Source organism: Miniopterus schreibersii (assembly GCF_964146895.1).
Source record: "Miniopterus schreibersii genome assembly, chromosome: 6".
NCBI lineage: Eukaryota > Metazoa > Chordata > Mammalia > Chiroptera > Miniopteridae > Miniopterus > Miniopterus schreibersii.
In genome coordinates, this window is record NC_138107.1 from 14,679,782 (window position 1) to 14,707,681 (window position 27,900).

General features: G+C 43.4%; 1 protein-coding gene across 1 annotated transcript; it reads left to right on the forward strand.

The window, feature by feature from the left end:
• The first annotated feature begins 436 nt into the window (after nt 1-436).
• On the forward strand, nt 437-26,068 carry SPATS1 (spermatogenesis associated serine rich 1). The gene is made up of 9 exons (XM_081140900.1): nt 437-472; nt 763-903; nt 8,579-8,726; nt 11,185-11,309; nt 13,215-13,376; nt 21,905-22,025; nt 23,700-23,762; nt 25,451-25,566; nt 25,812-26,068. The coding sequence occupies exons 2-9, from the start codon at nt 771-773 to the stop codon at nt 25,838-25,840; spliced, it is 897 nt and encodes a 298-aa protein (XP_080997026.1). The 5' UTR covers nt 437-472; nt 763-770; the 3' UTR covers nt 25,841-26,068.
• Nucleotides 26,069-27,900: the final 1,832 nt, after the last annotated feature.

Here is a 27,900-nt window from a genome sequence, read left to right on the forward strand (position 1 = left end):
TGGCCCAGAAGAGGCGCCCGGGAAGTGGTAGGTGATCCTGTCTAATCAATGCCAATGATAAGCGGGCATCTGCAAGCTTTGTGGAGGGCTCATCCTTCACTGCCACCAGAGGGTACAGATCCAATAATGAAACTGCCCAGAGAAGAGCCACACTTTTTGTCTTTTTGTTTTTTAAAATCCAGAAACGCTGAGCCACCTTTCCAATGGTCCTTGCCCACGATGCCCCACCAGGGCTGGAGGCTCCAGCTCTGCCCCCTGCAGAAGTCCCCATCGCACGCTGAGCACCCCTGAGCCCCGAGATGCAGGGGGGGACCGGGGAGCCCCGCCCGGCGCTCACGGGCGCCCCCGCGCGGTGCGGGCCCGGTGTCCCGGCAACCCCGGAACGCGCCCCGGTGGCCGGCAGGCGGCCCAGTCCCTCCGGCCTTTGGCTCTGGGTTCGTGGCCGAGGATCCGGCAGTTTGGCCGCCAGTTGGTGCGTTGATCTCACCTGGTCTTCCCTGGAGACCCCGGGGGAAGGGGCTGAAGGCCCGCAGGTGGAAGGGGGCAGCGAGCCCTGCTGGGGCTGGGGAGCTCTCACCCCAGCTCTGGGGCATCCAAACCGTGGGACACGGGGCTCAGGGAGCCAGGGAAGCGCTGAGGAAGAGCCAGCCCTGCCCTCCTGACTTTCAGAGGCATGCGGAGTTTCTGCTGCTTTTGGTTGCTACGTTTCTTAACAAAGGTCTTCTTGGCCTCCAGCTTGCTTTTACTGTTTAAAATCAACAGGTGCGCAGATGACTCCAGACACGGGAAGCGGCCCCCGGGGCTGCCATCTCCCCTCCATCTCCAGAGCGACCTGCCCGGGACCGCTGGAGAGGGCTCAGGAGGAAGGAGACTCCATCCCCACCGCCGTGGGCAGGAGAGACAGTTGAGTTTAAGAAATCAGGAGGGCTCGATGTGGATTCGGTCTCATACCCAAGTGCACCAAAGCCGGGAGACACCATTTCAAGTTTAAAAGGAGGCTAGTTTGGGGGTATATAGAAAAAGTACCTACTTGTGTAGAATTGTAGTTAATCTTTATTAACCCAAGATCTGATAAGGCAGAGAGCATAAAGCAGAGAGTCTCATAAATGAGCCCCTGGACCTCCCAACAGCCCCAGGGGCATATTACAGACCAGCAAAGGGAGCCAGGGCTTTGACCTGCCCAGTGCTTCAGTCAATAAATGGTGAAGCTGGGATTTGACAAGAGTCTTCCGGTCTCCAAAGTCTATGTTCTTTCTTTCTTTCTTTGCTCGTATATTAGTAGATGTGTGTCAGTGTTCACTGGATGGGACGGGTCAGGTAGAAATTATGACCACTTTAAGGAAAGGCTTAAATTAAATCAGGGATAATAGTTCAGTAATTGGTTCTTAAGGCTGAGGGGGAAATTTGGGGACACATTTGCCTTGAGAGAACAGTGCCATGGAGCAGAACAGCCACAGTTTCTCAGAAAATTGCGGAGTGAGTATATGCCCAGGATGACATTTACCTGCTATAGGTGAGTGGCCTGTGTGCCGCAAGAAGGTATCATACAATCTTCGGCCTCTTCCCCATCAGGTCTTCCCGTGGTCCCTGGTCTTCTGTCCAGGCCTGCGGTCTCTACACTCTGCTCCACATGACCCACCGCACCCACTTACAAGTGGGGCCAGTGGGGCAGACGATGTAGAATCATTAGTTGCCCTACATGCTAGGTCAGCGCGGAGAAAAAGGTTCTGGAATTCTAACCTTAAGCTCCAGACTTCTCTACGGTTTCCAGGTGGTCCTGGGTTAAGGAGGGAGCTGTTGTATTAAGGTGAAATAGAGGGGGGCTCCATGTTTCTGAGTTAGGGGCACTAGCCCCTGAGATCCCCAAACCACATTAACCAAAGAACTGTGGCTTCCCGTTCTGCTCTGTAGGTGTGTCCACTCGGGAGACCACACCTGAGCTCACGGGGTTCAGGAATGAATGCCTCCGAAAACCAGTTGAAGATTAATGCACAACTGTGGGTGTATAGGAATTTTCCGTCACAGAGGGCCCATTGCTTTCATTCTTCTCATGGGAGTCTGTAACCCAAAAAAGGGTTAAAAACCACTATCCTAGATCCTTGGGTTGTTTGTTGAGCACAAAAGCAGGGGTGGGAAACTGAATGCTTAGTTAAAGAGTATCCGCTTTGAGCTAACTTGGTCTGATGTATCATTTCTCCCTTCCAGACAGTGCTATTGTGCAGATCAGCTGAGATGACAAATGTGTGAAAGAGCCTTGGTTATGTAAGGTGTTATTCCTGCCTAAAGAAATGGAAATAATTATCCTGAATTCTACAGATGGTACCAAAGAAACAGAATTTCTTCCAAACTCTTCTTTCCCCCTGAATTCCTTTCTAGTTACCAGAACCCTCGCTTGGTCTTTTTGGTTGCATTGTCTTTCTTCATCTCAGTGTTTTAGTGACTTTGTTAGAATTTCCTGTCTTATGGCTTACTGGATATTTATTGTTTTCAAATAGCAATTGTCATGATAAATGGTGATCCTTTCAGGAAGGACTTACCTTAGCTTATTTGTTCCTCTCCATAGCCTAGTGAGCTGGACAGAGAGGTGGGGCAGGCCTTGGGGCTGGGCACGAGGAAGGTCACTGGCCTGCTTAAAGTTACCTGACGTCCCTCTAAACATCAGTATCCGGGTGGAAGGGCTCAGGCTCTTCTGCCTGAGCAGGTGTGGAGAGGCAACCTGAGGCCACGTTTAAATGTCTCTAAGTCAGGTTTGAGGCTGAGTTACTTCTAGAAAGATCCTGTAGTCATTTGAATCTGGAGAATGTGCTGTGTGCCAGTGTAGCAGGGAGACTGCTCTTTTTGTCCTTGCCTGTCAGATGCCTTCCCTGTTATAGCAGCCACAGGCTACTTTCTAGAGTGTTGCCAAACAAAACTTCTTAAGCAAACAAGGAAATATGCTAAATCTGTAGGTGTAATTTCACTGCTTGCTGGTTATGTAATACATTCAGATTTTGCCCCTAAAATGAAAGACAAAACAAAATCAAAACCAAAAAAAATTGTAAAGGGGCCCAGTTCTTGCTTTGGTGACCTTTAAAGTCCTCTAGTGGCAAATATACAATTAAAATGTTTACATGCTGTGAAAAGGCAATAACTGTTAAAGCCTCTGGGCAAAATTATCATAAGTCAATGCTATAATAAATAACTTAGAACTTATTTATGAGAATCAACCTAGTTTACATCTCTGCCCTTGATCTTATTTTTTCTCTACATGTGTGGGTCCTTTCTGCATCCTTATACCTAAATTCTGTACCTTTTATATAGATTTGTTTCTAGAAGTAGAACCACTGGCTGAAAAGTGCACTTCTCATAGGCTTCGGAGGACACTTATGGCCAAATTGCTCTTTAGTAAGGTGAAGATACTTCCACCAAGAATGCCATTCCTCCAAGTGGGACCAACCTAGGGTATTTGCAAACTGATGGCAAGTGATAGTATCTTAAAATTCCGCTTTTTGATTATTAGGAAAGATGAACTTTCTTCTAAGTGTATGTATTTATGTGTGTGTATTTTATTTAATGAATTACCTAGTCATGTCTTTTGCCCATTTTTTTCTTTTTCTTTTTGGGTATTTATTTTCATCTTATAAATTTATAAAAATTCATAATTTGTGTCCTGGCTGGGTGGCTCAGTTGGCTGGAGCATCATTCCAAACACCAAAAGGTTGTGAGCTCGATTCCTGGTCGAGGCCGGTGCAGTAGATGTTTCTCTCTCACATCAATGTTTCTCTCTCTCTCTCCTCCTCTCTCTCTCTCATTCCCTTCCCCTCTCTCTAAAAATCAATAAAAACATATCTTAGAGTAAGGATTTAAAACCCCCCTCATAATTTGTCATTAACTCTTTCTTATTGTGTATGTTATAAATTTCCTTTTAGCTTATAGTTTGCTGAGGAAGTTTTAAATGTATTGTATTCAAATTTATGCATTTTCCTTTGTTTTGCCTATATTTGATAACTTTCTTAGAAATAACTTCCCTGCTCTAAGATTATATAAACATTTACTTATCATTTTTTCAGGTACATTGTTTAAGTTTTACATTCAAATCTATAATTTATCTAGAATTTATTTTGTGATAAGGGAGATTTAATTTTATTTCCATACCAAATGGTTAATTGTTTCAGCAATATTTTTTGAATAATCAATTCTTTCTTCACTGAGATAAAATGCCACTATTATTATATAAAATTTTATGGCCTAGCTACATTTTTCATTTTGTTCCATTGATTTATCTGTTAGGGTTTGTATCAGTACCATCTTGATTACTGTGATATTAAACTACATTTTATAAATTATACTCCATTCCTGGCCAGTGTGGCTCAGTTGGATGGAGCATCATCCTGTACACCAAAAGGTAGCGGGTTCGATTTCCGGTCAGGGCACATACCCATGTTCTGGGTTTGATCCCCCCAGAAGGCAACTGATCAATGTTTCTCTCTCTTGCTCTCACCCATCCTCTCTAAACACAGTAAAAAATAAAGTAAAAAAAAAAAAACAAAAAAACAAAAAAATTATACTCCATAGCTCTATAGCCTTGAACACATTACTTGACATTTTGGGTTCTCAATTTCTTTATGTGTAAAATTATTACTATTTTATCTGTAATTATGACTTCCTTTTTCTTCCTAATACTGTATACTTGTGTTTGAAATTTTTTCTTGAGCTTTATGTACATTATTAGGTTTTTCCATGAAGCCATAGTTCTGATCATCTTTTTCATTTCATTCATTTCTGCTTTTATTTTATTATTTACCTCCTTAACATTTGTGGTAATTTATTTTTTCCTTATTTCTTGAATTGAAAGCTTAGCTCATTAATTTTGGGATCTTTGTTTTTGTTACACTTTAGCCCATCAATTCTAAGATCAACCCTTTCCACAGTTTGCAGCTCTGAAGTTGAATTGGTCTAACCAGTGCTGTGGGCCCAGGGCCAGGTGTGAAGTAGTCATAAGCTTTGCTGTATGAGCAGTGAACAATGCAGAAAGTGTGTCTGCCGCTTGGAAGAAAGTTCCAGAGGCAGGAGAGGAGCACTCATTTAGAAAGGCTGCATCACCCATGTTTTTTTCCAACCGAGGTCAATGTGGGTGTAAAATGTGGACATCAGTGATTGAGTTGAAAAGTGAGTCAGTAATCAGATATTCAAACGTGAGTATGGTTTGAAGAATGCCTTAACCAATTTATTTTGCTTATATATATATTTAGATATGCACGTGAGTGATATGTGATTAAAATCTCTAAATAAGTCTAAAAGAGTGCTTCAATAAGTATAAAATAAAAATTCTAAGTGGCAAAGCATTGTGCCATAGTTTATTATTACTTATTTTTAATATATCTTTATTGGTTTCAGAGAGAGGAAAGGAGAGGCAGAGAGAGAGAGAAACATCAATGATGAGAGAGTCATTGATCAAGCCCACAACCCGGGCATGTGCCCTGACCGGGAACCGAACCCCATTCACCTGGATCCCAGGTCGACGCTCAACCACTGAGCCACGACTGGCCGGGCTGTGCCATAGTTTAATTGGCAGCCTTTGGGTTTTTTTTGGTTAGTTCTCACCTGAGGATATTTTTTCCATTTATTATTTAGAGAATGTGGAAGGGAGAGGGAGAGACAGAGAGAGAGAAACTTTGACGTGAGAGAGACACGTCAATTGGTTGCCTCCCGCGCGTGTCCTGGCCCGCAGCCGGGGTACCTGCCCTTGACTGGAATCAAACCCCAGGCCCTCAGTCTGCGGGCTGATGCTCTAACCACTGAGCCAAACCAGCTAGGGCGGCAGCCTTTGTTTTTTGTGGTGCCTAAAATAATAATGCTATTACAGTGGATGGTGTCTTGTATTCAGTGAAATACAATATATACATCTATGGCTCACGTTTCTAATTACTGCTTTTGTTGAATCCCACAGGTTTTGCTATATAGTACTTACGTTGTTGCTCATTAAGCACTCATGCTTTCCATTACGATTTCTTCTTTTATATGAAATATTTACAAGTGTGGTTTGAGTTTCCAAGCTTATGGATGCTTTTTGGCTGTCTTTTATTATTGATTTCTAACTGTATTGCATTGTGGTCAGAGAGTGTGGAATGTGTTATATTTGTTGACTCTACTTTTGAGGCTCAGTATATGGCTTTCAGAGACCTGTGCTCTCCGCTCCATAGCTCTGCTCCTTTCTCACCCCTCCACTGGGCTCCACTCCATTCCAACTGTTTACACCTTCCCTGTGTCTGGAGCTGCTCTGGGCCCAGCGGCATGTTCCAGAACAGTATGTTCTTCCCACACTTGGCTGGCCCTGAGAATCAATCACCTGAGGTGCTTCTTCAGTCCAGAGGCTGTGCTCCAACCACTAAGCCAAACCAGCCAGGGCTACCTGAGGTGGTGCTTAAACACACTGATTCCCAGGTCTTCCCTGGTAGGTCTGGGTCAGAGCCAGGGAACCTGCATGTTTTTGAACAAGGGCCCCCACCCAAGGTGGTTCTCATGACTAGCAAATGGGGGATACCAGGCAGCTGGGAATCAGGAGGTGGGTGGATGCAGTGCTGGGATGGAGCTAGACTTGCAGAGGAGGAAAGTCAGTGCCAAATGTGAGCTTAAGAGCTACTGGGGGAGGAGAACTTGTTAAAAATGCGGGTCCCCAGGCCTCACTTAGAGAGTTCTAATTCAGAGGGTCTGCGATGGAATTTGGGGATCTGTACTTTTAATTCTGATGCAGACAGTCCTTAGGCCCTACCCTGAGAAACCCTAGAATCGAGATAGTGTAAGGGGAGGAAGTAGCTCAGCTGGCCTTCAAATGTTGTAGAATCACAGGGAATCCTCATAAGAGTCAAGGGTTTGGTGACAGGGTTGGGACTTGACAAAAGTGCAAAAGATGTGATCCACTTGCTATATGAATTTGATAGGGAGCCGATCAGAAATGAATAAGAAATTGTCCGAGTAGCAGTCCCACCGAGAGATGATGGGAGTTTGCAGGTGGCCCGTGGTATAAACTCTGTGCATGTGCAGCATGAGACTAGGGAGGTGGAACAGCAGTCAATCTAAAGATGCACTCAAGAGCCAGAGAAGTCTGAATCTTATTTCTTATAATTTTCTTATAACCAGGAGTTACATTGTGTCTATTGAGCTCCTATGCTCTATGAAGTTATGCATAAAGAAATGCACTATCCATTTATCTGACATTTTAAAAAATGAATGGACAAGGCACACGCTTATATACAGTGATGAGAGAACAGCTTGTTTTTCACAAAGCAGTAACTGTATAGCAGAGTGAAGACAATAAATAAACTCCTCTGACAGTTGCAGGACTCCCTTACTTGTAATTGTGGGTGACTGGAGAGTTATAATTTTTTTCCATTTATTGAAATCTGTTTTGTGCCAGGTCCTGTTCTGAGTGCTACTAAGATGACTAAGACACAGTTCGTGGGGAAGTTGTGCGCATAAAAGAATGACGACACTGATACTGTTGTAATTAGCTAGTTATGAGTAACTGGCAAGGAACAAAGGGTAGGCCAGATATTATAGGAGTGCCCAATAAAGTCTGGGTGAAACAGGGATGGCACTTGCCTGTTAGTCACTTGTGGGAACAGGTCATTGGCCAGAGTAGGCGTGGCCACTGCAAGGGTGGGAAGATTTGAGGTTCTTAAGCTCCTAAACAAAGGAGTTCTTTCCCTTGGTTCTCTTGGGATCTCGTTGCAGGGGGCACGCTTGCTTGGCTCTCCTGTGTTTGCCCACATGGCTCACAGCCATGTGGACCCCATACAATGGACCGATGGACTGTAACTAGCTTATTGCTGTGCTGGACTCAGCTCCACCATGGAAGGGAAAGTTTGGACACTGGCGTTGCTTTTAGCTCTGCTGAATCCCCAGCTGCACATCTTCTGGGACTGGATTAAGGGAAACGGGACTTTGCAAACCCATTCTACACAAATAAAAATCACTCATTCTCCCATGGGAGTCTTAGAAAATTCTTTTTCTCAGGATATCATAAGAACCCCATTCCCACTAGCCATGGAGAAAGACTATCCACACATTTCTCCAATAACTACAGTGTGAGGGGAACCCATGCAAGTTTTTGAAGACAATTCTGTGTGTTGTGGTCACCAGCTATATTCATTAGTCTTTCTATGAGCAGATTCTTTGGAAAATTGTATTGAAATGCTCAGTAAATGTACAGTGATATATAACTTGAGTCAGATCTTATCTCTTTTACTTAGGTCAGAGTAGACTAACTATGTGGAGATGCAAGCAGTCTAGCATAGTGGTTAGGATTTTAGACTGTAGTGTCATATGAACTGTGATCAAATCTGGGCCAAGGTGTTTTTTTTCTATGTGATTTTAGGCAAGTTCCTTAACCTTCTGAACCTCAGTTTCCTCACCTGTGAAATGAAAAAGTAATACCTATGTCTGTGGGTAGTCATGAGAATTAAATGGGCAAATGTGTGTAAGGTGCCAATACTCAGTATACAATAAATGTTAATTTAAAAATTATAATCTAGGGAACAAGACAGATTGGAAAGTATTTTCATTAATGTAGCCAAATGATGATATCTATGTGTTGCAGGTACTAAACACAAGGATTTTCTGGAATCTAAGGGATGCTTTGCCAACACAACGTCCTCTGGCCAGAGGGTCAGCCCCTCCTCTTCTGTTGTTACAAGTCCAAGTGTCAGTGAGTCTCCAGGCCCCTGCAAAGTGTCTGCTCACTCAGAGTAAGTAAGGGTCCAGTGAAGAGCCATAGACAGTGGGGCAAATTCTGACCAGGGAGCCAACAGTCCGATAGGTAGCTTGACATCTCCGACAAGAGAATGGATTCTGGGGCCAGACTGGCTTAAAATCCCAGCTCTACCAATTAGCATCTCTGTGATCTTGGGCAAGTGATTAGATGACTCCCTGGCTGTGCAAGTGCTTGCTTTTATAAAGTTCAAAAGCAGGTGAAACTAAACTATATTTTTAAGGAGTACATACGTACATACATAGGTGGTAAATCTTATAGAAAAGCAAACAAATGATTACTATGAGGGTTAGAGTCAGGATAGTGCTTCCCTCTCCAGGAAAGGGACACAGACGGTGTCTGGGGAATGGGGGGGATGGGTGGCTTTGTTTTGTTTGATTCTTGTCGTGGATGTTGGCTTTATAATTATTTATAAAACTGTATTTATATTTTATGTTCTATATACTTTTCTCTGTTTATATATCTTTTACAGTAAAATTTTTGAAAACCTTATTCTGACAAATTTTGTTATAATGAAAGTAATTCAATTTGTTGTAAAAATTTTGAAAATATAAAAGCAGTATTTAAAAAATCACAATAACTCCACCTCTTAGAGAATCAATGTTAACATTTTGATGTTTTTAATATGCATAAGAAAGACTTCTACTTCTTTCTTATGCTCAGAAATATATATTTATTTGACACAATTAAGATCATATTATACTACTCTTTTTTTTTTTTAAATATATCTTTATTGATTTCAGATAAAGGAAAGGAGAGGGAGAGAGAGAGATAGAAACGTCAATGATGAGAGAGTCATTGATAGAGCCCGTGACCCGGGCATGTGCCCTGACCAGGAATCAAGCCCCAATCGCCTGGATCCTAGGTCAGCGCTCAACCGCTGAGCCACACCAGGCCGGGCTATACTACTCTTTTTAAAACCTGCTTTTTCCCACTCTGTATTTACTCTTCCACAGTCACCTATTTATCTGTCCCTGTCCTCTGCCCCTCGACTCTAAGCTCCTTGAGAGCAAGGACTCTGTTTGGATGCCCAGTGTCTGGAACAGTGCTTGCCACAAAATGTCCTCGGATAAATGTTTGTTGACTAAACAAAGTAGGTGAATACTTCTAAAGTTGTTCTGGAAAGTCTCCTTTATCCTTGCAATCTTTTTTACACAATTTGTTCAGCAAAGCCTTTCCAAAAATATTTAGGAGAGATTTGTTTCACCCTGATGTCAAAATTATCACATGTTCTGAACTGGAGGGCTCTGAGTTATTGCATTTTTTTTTTTCTCTACCTGCACACTACCAAAGTTCAAAGATACAGTATGTTTATTTAAAACGTGTGCGTTATTGAGCTAGTGTTTGTTGCGCTTTTCAGGCAACGTAGTCCAGAGTGAGGCTGCAGATCAAGCTCTAGGCCCTGCCTCGGTGTGTTTTACCCTTTGCTCCTCTGAAGGTCTATTTCCTTTTTCAAGTGGAAATGGTTCTACATCGTTAGATTGTTGGTAGGGAGCAAACACAAGCAATATAAAGTTGCTTTGAAACTATTCAAATACAAGTGTGATGTAACCTTACGGAAAAAGAGCCTCTGTTAGGTAACAGATAACTATACGTGAAAACACTGGCCAAGGCCATCTATCACCCACAAAGCCACTTAAACTGGAAGTGATTGTGTTTGCTGCTGACACCCACAGCACTTTGATGTAGGCCCTTTGTTACCGGCTGAGCTGCCAGGAATTTCAGCACCAAACATAATGCTCTGTTATTATAACCATTTCAGCCTAGGTTTGTTTTAATATCCCATCGTGTATACAGGAGACATTTTGTTTACCCATTCATCTGTCGATGGACATTTGAGGTGTTTTTACTTTTGGGCCTTTGTGAGTACCGCTGCGATGAATATTTATATACATATATCTGTTTGAGCCTCTGTTTTCAAGTCTTCTTCTTTCTTTAATACTCATCTGAGTATCTGTTGGGGGAGAGAGGGAGAGAGAGATCGGTGTGAGAGAGAAACATTGATTGGTTGCCTCCTCTACGTGCCCTGACCTGGGATCGAACCTGCAGCCCAGGTATGTACCCTGACAGGGAATCGAACCTACAGTCGTTTGGTGTAGGGGACAACGCTCCAACCGACTGAGCCACCCGGTCAGGCCTCTGTTTTAATTCTTTTGGGTATGCCCTAAATGCCTGGGAGTAGACTTCCTGGGTTGTATGGTAACTCTATATTTAAATTTTTGAGAAACCACCGAACTCTTCTTAAGCATGCAACTTTTGAATATGTTTTAGTCTCTTGAATTGTGAATAAATAAGTCATATGTTCATGGATGTGTATGGAAGAGTAAGCCTCGTTGTCATAAGTGAGGGTAATTCTAGTGTGGGATGTGTAAGATCAGGTTCTCAAAACCAGTTTAAGCACATGGGCGAATCTAAGCCTTCTGCTTCCTTTCCAGCCCTGCTGCAGATTTGGATCTGAAATCCTCCTGCTCACATTCTGATCACTCCTCTGAAACCTCACTGCCTGAAATCCAAAAGGATAAATATCTCGGGGAGTTTAGCCTGCTAAAGTCGCAGACAAGTAAGTCAGCCCTAGGTCTTCCTCCACGTGCCTCCAAGCCCAGGGTCTTTCCAGAAGTCTGCCATACTGTTGGGCACCATGCACTGAAGACCCACTGCATGCTAGGCATTCAGCGTTCTTCATCTCTAACTCTCACAACTCCTCTGCTGGGGAAAACATCATCACATGTTTTTCAAAAAATGAAATGCCTTTATATAAAAACCATAAAAGAACTGTATCAAAATGCTAAAATAATAAAGAAGTATATAGCCCTGGCCAGGTGGCTCAGTTGGTTGGAGCGTCGGCCCTCGAACTGAAGGGTCTCGGGTTCAATTCTGGTCAAGGGCACATACCTCAGTTGAAAGCTTGATCCTGGGCCCTGGTCAGGGTGCGAGCACCCAATCGATGTGTTTCTCTCACATCGGTGTTTCTTTCTCTCTCCCTCCATTTTACTCTCTCTGAAAAGCAATGGAAAAAAAATATCCTCTGGTGAGGATTAAAAAAAAAAAAAGTTGCGGGTTTGATTCCCTACCAGGGCACATACCTAGGTTTCGGGTTCGATCCCTGCTCAGGGCATATATGGGAGGCAACTGATCGATTTTTCTCCACATTGATGGTTCTCTCTCTCTCTCTAATCAATATAACATATCCTTGGGTGAGAATAAGAAAAAAGAAGTCTATAAAATATATAAAGAAACCCCGTCCCCAGTATTCTTCAACAATGTCCCCACTCTGCCCGATAGCTGTGAAGAGTTTAGTACATACACTATTCTTCCAAAATGTTGACATGCACATGTGTTTGTATGTATAGATATGCGGGTTGCTTTTCACTAGTAGAAAATAGTATACAAACTATTTTCACTCAAAGTAGATAGATCCTGGACCTTTTTCTTTCTTTCTTTTTTTTAAAACACTGTCATTTCTTTCTTTCTTTTTTTTAATATATCTTTATTGATTTCAGAGAGAGGGAAGGAGAGGGAGAGAGATAGAAACATCAATGATGAGAGAGTCATTGATCGGCTGCAGCCCGCAACCCGGGCATGTGCCCTGACCAGGAATTGAACCCTGATCGCCTGGATCCGAGGTCGACGCTCAACCGCTGAGCCACGCCCGGCCGGGCCTGGACTTTCTTCTGTGTCAATACATGTAGATCTCTGTGGTTAATAGAGACCTACCCATTTTACACAGAAGGAGACTGAGGCTTGGAGAGGTTTGGTGACCCACACAAGCACACATAGCTAGGAAGCAGTGCCTGCCTCCAAATCCTGCGTTCTTTCTTGGCCACCACAGAGCCCAAGTGTTTCTCAAGCAACCATAGAGCTATTAGGGGATCTTTTGTTGCTTAAAATCACTTTAGCAATTTTATAGGAAAAGTATAGAATGCAGAGACAAAGACGCCGCAAGGTCCAGTAACTTGGCCGAGGTCTCACAGCAGCCTTTCCCATTTGCCATAATCACATGTATACATACATGCTCTGGCGTGACTGTCGCATGCATGTGCCATTGTTGCTGCCGACGCCGTGTTCCATCTGGTTAAGTTGCCATGGTTGGTCCAGCCCTCCTCTGGCTGATGGGCATTCCCTTCTTCCCACCCTCTTATCAGAGTGAAGGTTGGACCGTAGGTGCTTGTAAAGCTGTCTCTGAGCTTCCCCACCCATACATCACTTCCAACCAGAAAGTCGGCTTTATTTTTGGAGTAGAAGGTAAAAAGGAAAAGAAAAGAGGCCCCTTAGCTTTCTCCCCACTTCCCTTCCTTTTGTGTCTAGTCTCAAAGAGGCTAACCCTGCTCTGATGCAGGACCAAGGAGTTACGCACGTTGGTAAAGGTACAGCCAGAGAGTGCCTGGGGAGTGTCACGACCTTTTGTCACCCTGTTGCATTATGAGGCTGGAAGCAATGTTAATGGAATGATTTCGATGTCTTGCAGAAGATGGGAAGCGTCCTGAGTGGACATTTTACCCGAGGTTTAGCAGCAATATCCACACCTACCACGTTGGAAAGCAGTGCTTCTTTAAGGGGGTCTTCCTCGGCAATAGGAGGTCTCAGTCAGAGAGGACGGTGGACAAGTGCCTTGGGAGGAAGAAATACGGTAATGTTTTCCTCCTGAACCTTGACTGTGCAATGCCTGAAATTACCCTTGAGTCATGATTCTGCAGGCCCAGCATTCCGTGGCTGCGGCAGCCCTGCGAGGTCACTGTGTCAGCCTAGCGCAGCCAGGAAGATAGGGAAGTGAAGGCGACGGTTGGCAGGCTGCACTTTTTGGCAAAGAACTCACAGCATATGCTGAGCCACATTTCTGCTTTACTCTGAATCTCATGAAATGCTAATGTGACATTTAAGTCATCAGATAAGTTGTCTCAGATACTTATTAATAGAAACCTTCATTGAAGTTTGAAGAAAATCATTTATGTTTCAGTTATATGCTACCTGTCATATGCATTTAAATTGTACTTTGTATCTATCATCTATCTATCTATCTATCTATCTATCTATCTATCTATCTATCTATCTATCTATCATCTATCTATCTATCTATCTATCTATCTATCTATCTATCTATCATCTATCTATCATCTATCTATCATCTATCTATCTATCTATCTATCTATCTATCTATCTATCTATCTATCTATCTATCTATCTATCATCTATCTATCATCTATCTATCATCTATCATCATCTATCTATCTACCTACCTACCTGTCCATAATTTATTAAAGACACTAAAGGGTTGCTGATTACTGACAGATCTTTCATGGCATGCTCTTCTACAGAAATACCAGTGTAGGAGGCAGCCACTGCCTCAGGGATGAAGAGAATGGCTGTAGCAGGAATACAAAGAGAAAGAAATAGAAAGCTCCCATTTTTGAGTTTTAAAATAGGCTTTTAAACTCATATCAGCAACAAGTAGTTTTGAAACCGAAGGATTTTGTTTAGATAGAGAGTATGTGAAAAGTCAGACTAGAGGAGGTAGGAGGGTAGTCATTGATATGGGGACTTGGAAGAGCCCGGCTCCTGGGATCAAAATCTAGTGGGTGATTGGATGTGAATCTAGCGGGAGCTCTTGTCTCAGAGTGTGGCTGGGGGACGACCTCGAGCCTCAGAGGGAGGTGGCATCTGCCCTGACTCTAAGCTGGAGAGTAGTGATAGCTGTGGGCAATGGGTGGGCAGAAAGCCAGCCTCAGGGTCTCATCCACCCAGGATGTGTGGAAGGATAGCTGCCTTTCTGTGCCCTCTGCAGGCTGTGGAGGTTGGGACAGAGAGGAAAAAATGAGAGAAGGGGAGAGAGCAAGCCGAGAGAACTGCACAGGCCTCACACTGGAATGCTGGGAGGGCATGGTGTAATGATCTGTGGATCGTCAAGCCAGGGATCTTATGAGAATAAATTTACGCATCACCCGATGCATTGTGGACGGGGCTGGCTTCCTGAGGCTCAGACTGGATGACACATTTTAACAGACAACAGAAATAAATGCCAACTCTCGGAGAGTAGCAAAGATAAGGTGAGCATCAGATACTAGTGTGGTTTGCAGACAGTAACTAAGGCCCCAAAGCCTTCCACTAACGCCCTAATGTTATGTAAGCCTACTGTGCACACCTCTACTTCCCATTCCCAACTGAGATGCAGCCATAGGATAGAATATGAAGGATTTATTTAACTGATTTGAATCTGAAACAACTGAGAAAAACCAAGAAGGGACCACTTTTAGGTGTATATTACTTAGGAATGCTCTTGGCCGCAAGTAAGGGAAAAACAAATTATCAGAGGCTTAAATCATAAGATATTTATTATATACCTAAAAAAGAAGCTTTGAAATCTAGGCTGCCCAGTAATGTCATCAAAGATATAGGCTCCTTCTGTCCTATGCACTGTCATTCTTAGTAGCGCTGGATTTAGTCTTATCAAAGAAGCTTATCAGCCTGGCTGGGCGTGGCTCAGAGGTTCAGCATCAACCTAGGATCCAGGAGATTGTGGTTCTATTCCTGGTCAGGGCACATGCTCAGGTTTCGGGCTTGATCCCCAGTCGGGAGTGTGCAGGAGGCAGCCGATCAATGATGAGTCATCATTGATGTTTTTCTCTCTCTCTCTTTCCTTTCTTCTCTCTGAAATCAATAAAGATATATATATATCTATATATATCTATATATATATATATCTATCTATCTAAGCTTATCATTTTATGGTAGCAAGACAACTGTTGCAGTTGCAAGCATCACGTCTATATTTAAGACCAGAAGAAGAGGAAACTCGCTTGTTGCCTTCCCCTTTTAGAAGGAAGGAAAAGTTTTACCATATGGTCTTTAGGAGGCTTTCTTTCACTCATGTCTCACTGACCAGAACTGAGCCAGTGACAATAAAGATAAAAAGTGAACGGGATTATAGTGATGATCCGAATCTAACCCTACACCATCACTTCCCTCCTACCTCGACATTATCCTAAATTTTGTGATTATTCCTTTTCCTTTCTTCCTTTTATTTTAAAAAAAAAAATAAACACTGCCCGGCCGGGCATGGCTCAGCGGTTGAGCATCAACCTGGGATCCAGGCGATCAGGGTTCGATTCCCGGTCAGGGCACATGCCCGGTTTGCGGGCTAGGCAGCCGATCAATGACTCTCTCATCATTGATGTTTCTATCTCTCTCTCTCCCCCCCCTTTCCTCTCTTTGAAATTAATAAAGATATGTTTAAAAAAAATAAAATAAAAAAATAAACAAAATAAACAAAATAAATACTGAGGTGTATTTATTGACTATATAGAATAAAATTTCACAAACACTTATATGCTTCTCACTCTATTTAAGAAATGGCATATTACCTTTATATTTGAAGCCTCCAATAGGCCTCTCCCTAAATATAACATTTTTCCTCCCCCTACTCCAGTGGTAACCCCTATTCTACCTCCATTAAAAAGTAAATATTTTTATTAAGGACATTTTCAAATATGTGCCAAAGTAGAGAGAAGAGCATAATGTAACCAGATGATCCCATCACTCAGCTTCAACAATTATCAACATGTGACTAATCTTGTTTCCTTTTAACCCTTTCCCTCAGGGATTATTTATTTATTTATTAATCCTCACCAGAGGATATTTTTTCCATTGATTTTTCTCAGAGAGAGTAGAGGGAAGGGAGAATGGGATGAGAGAGAGAGAGAAACATCAATGTGAGAGAGACACATTGAGCAGTTGCTCCCCCGCATGGGCCCCTACTGGGACCCGAGATCGAGCCTGCAACCAAAGTATGTGCCCTTGACCGGGAATTGAACCTGGGACCCTTTGGTTCTTGGGTCGATGGTCTAACCACTGAACCAAACTGGCCAGGGCCCTCAGGGATTATTTTAAAACAAGTTCCAGACATCATATAACTTCATCTGTAAATATATTCGTACGTACCTCTAATAGATAAGGGGTTATTTTTATTAATATGACCACAGTCCCCTTCTCATGTCTTTAAAAAAAAGCAGTAATTCATTAATATCACCAAATATTTCGTCATTGTTCAAGTATCCAATTGCTTCACAAATGCCACAATTAAAAAATATTTATAGTTTGTTTAAATTAGGGCCTAAATAAGGTTCACACTTACCAATTAGTTAAAAAGTCTCTTAAGTCTCTTTTAATATATAAATTCTCTTCCCCCCTTTTTTTCTTGCAATGTATTTGGTAAAGAAACTAGATTATTTGTCCCCAGTCTAGAGTTTGCCACAGTGAGGATTCAGCTGATTACAGTCCTGGATACCATTTAGCAGGTTCCTCTGTCCTGTGTATTTCTTGTGAACAGATAATCTGATGTGTCTTAGTGTGATTACTTCTTTTAGGTGATGCTCTGCAATGACTTCTTTAAACATCAAATGCAGCGGTCTTTTTCCACTTTTCTCTTTCTTGATTTTCTGGAGCACTTGATGTTGTTAAGCTTGACACTGAACACTTATTCCTTTATGAGACTCTCACCTCCTTCACTTTCTTTTATTTAAAAATTAAAAAAAATTTCAGTTATAGTTGACATTTAATATTAGTTTCAGGTGTACAACATAGTGATTAGACATTTATGTAACTTATGAAGTGATGCCCCTGATGAGTCTAGGACCCACCTGGCACCACACACAGTTATTATAATATTATTGACTGTTCTCTATGCCCTGCATCCTTCTCACCCCACCTCCCAAATGCCCTCCCACCTGGCAGCCATCAATTTGTTTTTTGTATTTAACCCTCATAATTTCTTTTCTTTTTCTTCTTTTTCTTTTTGATCTTTTTTTTTTTTTAATCCTTACCCCAAGATATTTTTTCCATTGCTTTTGAGAGAGAGAGAGAGAGAGAGAGAGAGAGAGAGAGAGAGAGAGAGAGAGAGACGTCGATGTGAGAGCGGCACATCGATTGGTTGCCTCCCGCACATGCCCCAACCGGGTCCGGAGATCGAGCCTGCAACTGAGGTACATGCCCTTGATAGGAATTGAACCTGAGACCCTTCAGTCCACGGGCTGATGCTCTCACCACTGAGGCAAACTGTCTAGGACAAGTTCCTTCCTTCCTTCCTTCCTTCCTTCCTTCCTTCCTTCCTTCCTTCCTTCCTTCCTTCCTTCCTTCCTTCCTTCATCTTTCTTTTAAATATATCTTTATTGATTTCAGAGAGAGGATGGGAGAGGGAGCAAGAGAGAGAAACATCAGTGATGAGAGTCATTGATCAGCTGCCTCCTGCACACCCCCTGCTGGGGATTGAGCCCACAACGCGGGCATGTGCCCTGACCAGGGAATCGAACCACAATCTCCTGGATCCTAGGTTGATGCTTAACCGCTGAGCCACGCCGGCCGGGCAACCCTCATTATTTCTTTGAACAAGATGGAGAAGCAGCTTCAGGGACTGCCATTTTCAACTGGAATCAACACATTATAGAAAAAAATATATTTAATTAATAGTTGACTTCCAGCAGCTATGATCAGGCCTCCCTAAAGGCCTAATTTATTATCATAGGTGGGCAGACAAAATGTCTATGATTATAGGTTGTAAGGAAGTACATCTGAAAAAATATATTTTTCTCTTGTATGAGTCCTCCTACAGTAGAGCATATTGTAGTGGTTGGAATAGGATGGATTCTGCTGGAGTAACAAACCCCTGAAATCTCGGCAGCTTAACCAAAGTTTACTTCTTTCTTTTGTAAAGTCTACTGTAGCCCGGCTGGCATGGCTCAGCAGTTGAGCATCAACCTAGGATCCAGGAGATCAGGGTTCGATTCCCAGTCAGGGCACATGCCCGGGTTGCGGCCTCGATCCCCAGTATGGGGTGTGCAAGAGGCAGCCGATCAATGACTCTCTCATCATTGATGTTTCTCTCTCTCTCTCTCCCTCTGCCTTCCTCTCTCTGAAATCAATAAAGATATATTTAAGAAAAAGTCTACTGTAGATCCAGCAGCTCTCCAGGATAGCTCCCTTCCAAGCAGTGACTCAAGGATGTCTTTTGCTTTCACCTTGTGACTTCTCCATCTCAACACATGGCTTCTAAGGTCACCATAGCAGGAGAAGGAGGGAGTGCTTGAGGGTCACATATCAACTGTAAGTGCTTCAATCTGGACGTGGCACACATCATCTCTGCTCCCGGCCTGTTGGTCAGAACGTGGCTCTACCTGACTGCGTCAGGGTGGAGAGACGTGGGGCAGAACGTGTTCTCTGGTGAACATTTTCCAGCTTCATATGGTTCTTTGGTTTTAATGTGCATATCTCATCTTCTAGCTCCTGAACTACTTCATAGCTCAGAGATTGGCCAGTTTATCTGAAAGCACAAACGAGCATGATGTGTTATGGACCTATCAGCTATTGACACACAGTGGCCAGCACTTCGGGCTGACGCCTGTCTCTGTGGAGTATTCAGGAATTATACCAAGATCCCATAATATACCTAATAGGTTGAACAAACATATTACCTCAGAAGTGTTGTTTGGGAGACTTTCCTCTAAAAGTAACATTTTATACTTGGATATAAGCCATTGGTTCTTTTTCTACTTGCTGACATTATCTTGTGAAATCTGGTAGATTTCTAAGTGTTTTCCTCAGACCACCTGTGCCATAATCAACTGGAGAATTTGTAAAAAATGCTGGTTCTGGGAACTACACCAGACCTTCTGAAACAGAATCTCTTAGGGTGGGACCCAGGAAGCTGCATTTTTAATAAGCTCTCTAGAGGACTCTGAGGTACCCTAAAATTTTAGGATTACTGTCCTATGGTATATGGCATTTACCACCTAATGCAATATTACTTAACTTCCTTATATGCATGCCTTATTTCTCCATCTAGATAAGATTCCCTAGGTAAAGGTTTATACCTTTGCTAGATGGCAATTGTATTTTCCAGATTACAAACCAAATTTGGAGTGGGAGTGGTATTAGCCTAGTCCTGATTTCAAATAATAATGACAAATGTTACTTGAGTGCTTATTAGGGGACCAGATTATCTCATTTAATATTCATGATAACCCTGCAAAGTAGACGTTTGAAAGGAACAGTTTATAAACAAGGCTTAGGGAAGTTAAATAAATAGCTACAGGGCACAGGACTAGAAATTGCAGAACTGAATTTGCACTCAGGCATGACTGACTCCAAAGTCTTAACCCTCTCACCACCTTTTGCTGTTGCCTGACCTTTACTTGACAGTGCCCTGGTTTGGGATTCAAAAGATAGGGTCATTCCGCTCTCCTTGCTCGCAACCTTCTGCACTCGTGGACATCAGGCACTCCATCCATGGGTGCAGTTGATGCTATTTTACTATACTTAAGAGCTAATGAAAAGTTTAGATGAAGAGTCTTAGCAATTGAAAAGGCTTTTTGAAAGAGAATAGTAAAAAAATATTAATTTCTCCAGTACTTACATCTACTATGAGATGGCTTCTCTGAGTTAGCCAGAGGAATTTGGGTAGGAAAAACCTTCCCTTGTGCCCTGGCTGGTGTAACCTAGTTGGTTGAGCAACGTCCCATGCACCAAGAGGTCACTGGTTCAGTTCTCAGTGGGGGCACATGTCCCAGTTGCGGGCTTGACCCCCAGTACAGGGCGTGCAGGAGGCAGCCATTCAGTGTTTCTCTCTGTCATTGATGTCTCTCTCTCTTCCTCTCCCTACCTCTCTCTCTCTCAAATCAATAAAAAATATTTAAAAAACAAACAAAGAAAAAAACCTTCCCTCGCTCTTCCTTTGGCTTGCCTCATGGGTACAGTTGAATTGAGTAATATCAAAACAAGCATTTAAAAAGTGAACACTGAGTTCTGTTCATTGGGTTTGTGGGCTAAGAAGGAGGACATGCTCCCAGCCACGCATCCCTTACTCCTAATTGTAACTGCTCTGAAACCTTATTTTCTTTAATCTGGCTTTCCGCACCCCCCTTTGACTCAAACTGGCCTCACCCAGTGCCTGGACTCACCCACCTCCCTCTCCCTTGCTTAATCATTAAGCCCTCAGGACAGTGAGGCTCCGGTTAGCATCCAGTAGTCTTAGGAACAAGGACCTCGGTCTACTGACTACAGAGGCAGAGTTTTCAATCAAACTAAAGATAATATCTTGGCCTCATTTGTTAGCTCTGTGCCCAGAAAAGCAGAAGGAGCCCACTGAACAGATCCTTGCAAACTCAGAAAGAACAACTCCGTGGCTAACATCAGGACCAGATGCAACGATCAATTACCCCTAGCCCCACCAATCAATAGAGACCATGGCCTCAACTCCTTTAGTCACTATGATTAATGATTTTTTCCCTATATAATCCACCCCCTGGAAGCCACTGGGGGAGCCAGGTTTTTGAACATCAGCTCACTTGTGACTCCGGGCATGGTGCCATTTTCTTAATAAATCCTTACTATCTTGGCTGCAGACTCCTGTTCCTGACTTATTGGGCTTTGATGCGCACAGGCAAATGGACCCCTTCAGTCTGGTAACATGAGCCCAAGACTGGTTAGTCTTGCAGTCCAGGCTTGTTCTCTTAGGAGGTGCATCTGGTGTCAGATGTGTGGGTTTAAATGACTATCTTGTGCCAGCTGTCTGCTTTCGAGCTCAAGTGATTACTTGTTCCCGGGCGTTTGAAGGGGCTGAGTTGGGTGTCATAGTATTGGCCATATAGGCAGTGTGCGCAGCAGCCGTGGACCTTCTCCTGGCTCCTCTTCAACGGGAAGGCACCTCCTGCTGCTGCACTGCCCAGTCCTTGAAGCAGGACTCTCATTAGCTGATTTCCTCCCAAGAACCAGTCAGAGAGGCAGAGCCCCAACGACAGTTGCTTCTAGAGCTTTATAGGTCTCAGGGATTCAAAGAGCACTAATGCCCAGGGATGAAGAGACTCAAGCCAGAGTTCTTGCTCATTGTGGCAGAGGTACCTCGGATACGTGGTTCATTTTAACCCAAACCTCAGCTCTTCTTTACCAGGGTGAGATCATCATAACGACTCCTTTTAGAAAATGTCCCAAATATAGGCTTGCACTTTTATCTTCCTCTCCTCAAGGTAAGGCAGTAATAAACAGAACTTTAAGATACCTATATGTACCTCATTGTAAAGCACTACATTATCTTATTTCCATCGTCAATACTTACAGCAAATCTGTGGATCGTTTTTAGCCGTTTTTATGATTTTTTTTAAACATCGTTCACAGATATTGATCCCAGGAATGGAATCCCAAAGTTAACTCCAGGAGATAATCCATATATGTACCCAGAACAGAGTAAGGGCTTCCACAAAGTAGGATCAACTCTCCCACCAGTGAATTTTTCATTGTAAGTATATGCTAATACTAGGTTATTTAGTTAAATTTAAAGTAATTGTATCTTTCTCTACTACATATAAATTATATTTTATTTATTTTTAATGGATTTTATGTGTTTTTTAAAATATGTCTTTATTGATTTCAGAGAGAGGAAGGGAGAGGGAGAGAGAGATAGAAACATCAATGATGAGAGTCATTGATCGGCTGCCACCTGCATGCCCCCCAATGGGGATCGAGCCCACAATCCGGGCATGTGCCTTGATCGGGAATCGAACCCCGATCGCCTGGATCCTAGGTCGATGCTCAACCATGGAGCCATGCCTGGCCGGACTATAAATTATATTTTAGAAAGGGTTGATATCAACAAAACATGGTTGGTGAAAATTCCTAAGAATGGCCATATGTAGTTCATTAGTGTATGCACACATATGAGTGTATAATTAAAATTATACACAGGACCTTTACTACAAAAAAGTGATTGTTAATTTTTTTTTTAATCCTTACTCGAGAATATTTTTTCCATTGCTTTTCAGAGAGAGTGGAAGGGAGAGAGACGCATCTATTGGTTGCCTCTAGCATGTGCCCCAACTGGGATTGAACCCGCAACCGAGGTACATGCCCTTGGCCAGAATCAAACCCGGACCCTTCAGTCTGTAGGCTGAAGCTCTAACCACTGAGCAAAATCAGCTAGGGCTGTGGTTGTTAATTTTATTCCTATTGTTATTACCACAAATCTGAAGACTTCTCAATTTTCATACCGAATCACGTTGTTGATTAGTGACTACTAGTTAGGTTCACTTACACTTGGAACTAAACTTAGTGTAAGTAAACTTAGTCCAAAGTGACTGAGGAGAAAGGAAGGATCATTAAATTAAAAGAAAAATAGTTGGTGTATTACATTAAAAATACTAATTAAAAAACAAACTACGTTTGATTTAATGATGCTTACTAAAAATGATAAAACTAATAAGAATTTGTCCCTTACAGTTTTGAAGCCCATACATGACAATTAAAATGAGAAAATAAGGCACTTATTTTTAATTTTTATTTATTTATTTTTTAGAGTGGAAGGGAGGGAGGAGTAGGGGGAGAGGGAGAGAGAAACATCGATGTGAGAGAGACACATCAATTGGTTGCCTTCTGCATGCACCCCCACTGGGGCTGGGGAACGAACCTGCAACCCAGGTACATGCCCTTGACCAGGAATTGAACTGGTGACCCTTCGGTCCATGGGCTGATGCTCTAACCACTGAGCCAAACTGGCCAGGGTAATTTATTTTTTTACATTCATATTGATAAAGGCTTTTTATTTTTATTTTTTAAATTTAATTAAAATTTTCCCATCATCATTTATCCCTTCTGTGCTCTCCTCTACCTCCACCCATGCCCCTCCACCCCCAAAAGCACCACACTGCTGTCCATGTCCTAGAGTTCGCTCTCTTTCCCCCCCAATTCCTCCCGCCTGCCCCCCGCCCCCCCAGCTGTAGGCCTGCTCTCTGGGCCTGTCTCTATTTTGCTTGGTAGTTCAGTGTGTTCCTTAAACTTCACATATGAGTGAAGTCATGCGGTACTTGTCTTTCTCTCACTGGCTTAGAATAGAAGACATTGTGTTGAACGCGATGATGTACCGATCTCTCTGCTGCTGAAGCAAGCCAGCTTTATGACCGCCTTTCCTGTTTTTCAGAGCGCCTTATGAAAAGAAATTTGATACATTTATTCCACTTGAGCCTCTCCCACAAATTCCCAAGTGAGTTCTCTCACCGTGGTGTTTATTATCCTATTTTTATGAAAATATCAACTTATTCTTTTGTCCTGTGGAAGAGCTCAGACACCCAGCACACAGGGACCTTTTGCATCCCAGCAGGTGGACGGGGCAGTTGTATGGAGGGTTTGGGGTGAGACACTTGGAGGCAAGTGTCTGTGGAGCCTGACAGCTGGGCTGTCAGTCTCAGCTGTCAGTCTCAAGATATGATTGACAGGCTCCCAGATGCCATGTGGTGTACAGGGAGGGATCATATGGAGCAAAACGACAGGAGCCCTGATTTCCAACACATAAGATTCTGCTGGCAAAGAAAGACACGTCCTTAAATGAGTGCAGCCAGGGAGGACGGTGGGAGTTTGAAAAGGCAGAGAGAAAGCCAAGGAGCATTCCGGTATTTGAAGGAAGTATCTTTCCCCTGACCTCATATTTTGCTTAGTTCCATTCTGAACTTTATTTATTTACTCAAGTAAGGTTCTAACCTAGAAAGAGATATGTGCCAGTGTGTTGCTCTGTCCTGCTGCTTTTATTTGGGTTTCTACTATTGGTCTGTCTTTAAGTGATAGCTTTAAATGATAACCTTGACTGCCATCTGTTGTCTATATGGCGATCTGCTTCCTCCTTGCAGGGATTTCCCTACCCTCAGCCGGCTGATCAGCGCTTTTCCCCAATCATGGTGCATTTCTCCTTAAAGGATACACAGTTTCTACTCTGCCCTGGCTGGTGTGGCTCAGTTGGTTGGGGGTCATCCATGCACCAAAGGGTTGCTGGTTCGATTCCTGGTCAGGGCACATGCCTGGATTTTGGGCTCGATCCCCTGTAGGGGGCTTGCAGGAGGCAGCTGATCGATGTTTCTCTCTCTCTCCGTCTCCCTTCTTCTCTCTCAAAAACAACAACAAACAAACAACAACTACAACAAAAATCTTTAAAAAAACGGATGAAAGTTGTAGCTGCCAAAACACTAAAACATTCTTCATCTCCCTGCCCCAACCCATCCCAGGAGTCACACTGCCTGATAGCTGCGCACACAGTGCAGCCCAGCACGTGCCATTTCACATCTCAACGGACCTGGGGGGACCCTGCCTGTCTGCATGAGCTGAGGTCCCAGCAGAAAACAGAAGGCTCGCTCAGCTGGGAGTCCGAGGGCAGGTTCCTGAAGGAACTGTTCACAGACGTGCGAGCAAGTTGAGAGAACTCATATGGGAGGGTGAAGCACACAGGGGCTCCCGTCAGCGGGAAGCTCTTACTACTCCTGGGTCCGAGCAGCAAGAGGAGGGATCACGGCTCGCAGAGCAGTGGGAGACGTAGAAGGGCTGCTCGGAAGGGGTTCCTGGCAGTGGAGAGTGCAGCCGCTGCCAGAACTGGGGTACCTCAGGAGACAGGCAGGAGGTAGGTAAGAAGCATCCCACCCTCTCTCTTCTCACCTTCTCGTTAGCCAAGCCCAGCTCAAAGGTGGGGGCACGGAGGAGTCAAGGGGATGATAGCTGCAGGGGTCAGCCTCCCAGACAGAGAAGGGTGAGGAAAAGGTCTGGGTTTGGGGCAGGGGCACATGGTGAACGATCAGCATGGTGTGTTATTTTGAGACTGGTCTTCTAAATCGGAGGCCTCCTTACTAACCTGTTTATAAATGTTGCCTCAGACAAATGCAAACTCCGGGCGCTGTGTTCTTCCTGCAGCTTGCCTTTCTGGGTGAAGGAGAAGGCCAATAAGCTGAACAATGAGATCAGAGAAGTTGAGGAGCTTGACAACTGGCAGCCAGCAATCCCTTTGATACACAGTTTATACTCTGCTGGTGAGTTCAGGAACCTTCAAAGAATAGCAGAAAAACTGGAGGCGAGCCCCGAAGAGCAGGCTTTCGAGAGGCTTCTCCATGGAGATGAGAAAAGGCTGAGCCTCTCCCGGAGTGGATGGTGTGCTTTGCCCCAGGTGGTCCCTTGGGCAGATAGCATGGCCGCACTTCATAGGTTGAGTGTGTTGGCTGAGAACTCTTAGTATTTTACTGGGGCGCAGCTTTTAACTCTGTGCCTCTATCCACAGGTGCTTTGGATACTTCAAGACAATCCTGAGCAGAAACAGGCCCACAGAGCATGTACCCGAGCACTCTGGAGAGCCTCTTCCAGCTGATTGGAAGTCACACTTCTGTCATTGTGACTGTGTTTTCAATCAGATGTTGGACTTCCATGAGGAATCACTGTGCTTTGCTTTCTTTAACTTTATATTTTGAAAACTTTCAAACTTACAGAAAAATTGTGAGAATCGTACAATGAACAAATACCTACACATCCTTCACCTAGATTCTATGATTGTCCAAATTTGTATGCACGCTCCTTCTCATATTATTGCTATTATTATTTTGCTGAATTATTCGAGAGTGAGTGGCACACATCATAACCCTTTACTCCTACATACCTGTAAACATCACTATATATCTCCTAAGGTCAGGGGTATTCTCCAACAATCACAATGCAAATGTCAAATTCAGAGAATTTAACACTGATAAAATACCCCCACTATACAGTCCACATTGAGTTTTATTCAGTTAAATTTAGTTTTCTAAGGATGCTCTCAAATCGATGGTAAAATGTAGACGTGAGCTTTCATTAATTTTGGTAAAGTTATTTTCATTTTCTTAATTCCTTTTGAGATTTTTCTCTACTATTCACTTGATACACGCCAGAAAAACGTTGAGGGCTGGCTCTCTATCAGGTTATTAATGCTAGTGCCCTGTAGCACTTCAACATTGTCTGTCTACACAGCCAAGCAGGGTGACAGCTCGGTGAGCACCAGTCATGAGTCTTAGGGTCTCTTATCAGTCAGGCAAGGAGCAAACGTTTGGAGGAAAAGGTGGGCACGAAAGCCACCCCCGTACAGCCAGGCTTCGACTCTCAGCAGTCAAACCAATGACTCAGCATTTCCATAGCCAATCTCTTTCTCCACTAAGGAGACCCCACTGGTTGGCTAATGAGGGGTGCAGATTTGGTCTCCCCAAAACCTTAGAGTGGAAAGAGAGAACTGGGGCCCATGCAGAGACTCAGAGTGCCCAAAACATGAGACACAATTTCTTTTCCTGTCAAAACATGGTCTTCAGACCCAGCCAAAACGATGAAGCAGGCATAGAACATGCCACATTCATGCTCTCTTCCTACACGCCTGTACACACCCTAGGAGAGAACACATGGCTACCGCCAGCAGCTGCTCCCGACCACTCCTCAGGTTAACATCAGCATACCCCTGTGCTGATCTTCTTACCCCTGGGACACAAGGCCCACCCTGCTACCCAACCAAATACAGGAAACAAAATAAAACCAAGTAATTTAGAAACGGGAAAAAGGAGGTTGCCAACAGATTCTCAGATACATTGACTTCTGAAAAAAATACTTGTTACTTAAAATATAGAGATGTCATCTGCAAGCACCTGTGTGAGTGGATAACAGAGAACGCAATATAGACAAATCAAAGGTTCTGCAGGAGTTTCCGGATGGGATTAGCCTGGTGGAACAGGAAACTGCTTGGAGGAAAGGGGTCCTACACAGTAAAGGGATTAAGAAAAAAACTAAAATACAGTTTGAGATTTGTAGTAGTCTTTTAGATTTCAAAGAGGTCTATATAATTCCTAGATGCTGCTCTGAGCCCGAGTAGATATGATTTTAAAAAATTGTTAAATGCTTACATTTCTGAAGCTCAGGGCCACATTCCATCCCCTGGAAATCAGGGCAATTTTTATGGATTTGGGGTTCTCTGTGGGCACATCTAAGTGGCCAGGCCTTATTCCATGGCACTCCCAACAGCTGGCACATGAGTTTCATCCCTAACTTTCAGGTTGTTGTGTGCACACATGCGTGTTTTGGGGAGACTAAGACATAGACAAAGGCCGAATGGGAAAAATATATGGGTCATAGCTGCTCCAGCCCTTTCTTCTTTTTCTTTTTAAAAATCCTCACCTGAGGATATGTTTTTATTTATTTGAAAGAGAGAGAAAAACATCAATGTGAGAAACATTGATCAGTTGCCTCCCATATGCACCCCTACTGGGGATCAAACCTGAAACCTGGCTGTGTGCCCTGATGGGGAGTCGAACCCTCAACCTTTCCATGCACGGGATGACACTCCAACCAACTGAGCCATA

Coding starts and splice junctions, on each gene's coding strand:
- SPATS1 (XM_081140900.1), top strand. CDS start 771: ATGACTCCAGACACGGGAAGCGGCCCCCGGGGCTGCCATCTCCCCTCC. Junction 904..8,578: donor CGCCGTGGGCAGGAGAGACA/GTTGAGTTTAAG, acceptor TATGTGTTGCAG/GTACTAAACACAAGGATTTT. Junction 25,567..25,811: donor ACACAGTTTATACTCTGCTG/GTGAGTTCAGGA, acceptor CTCTATCCACAG/GTGCTTTGGATACTTCAAGA.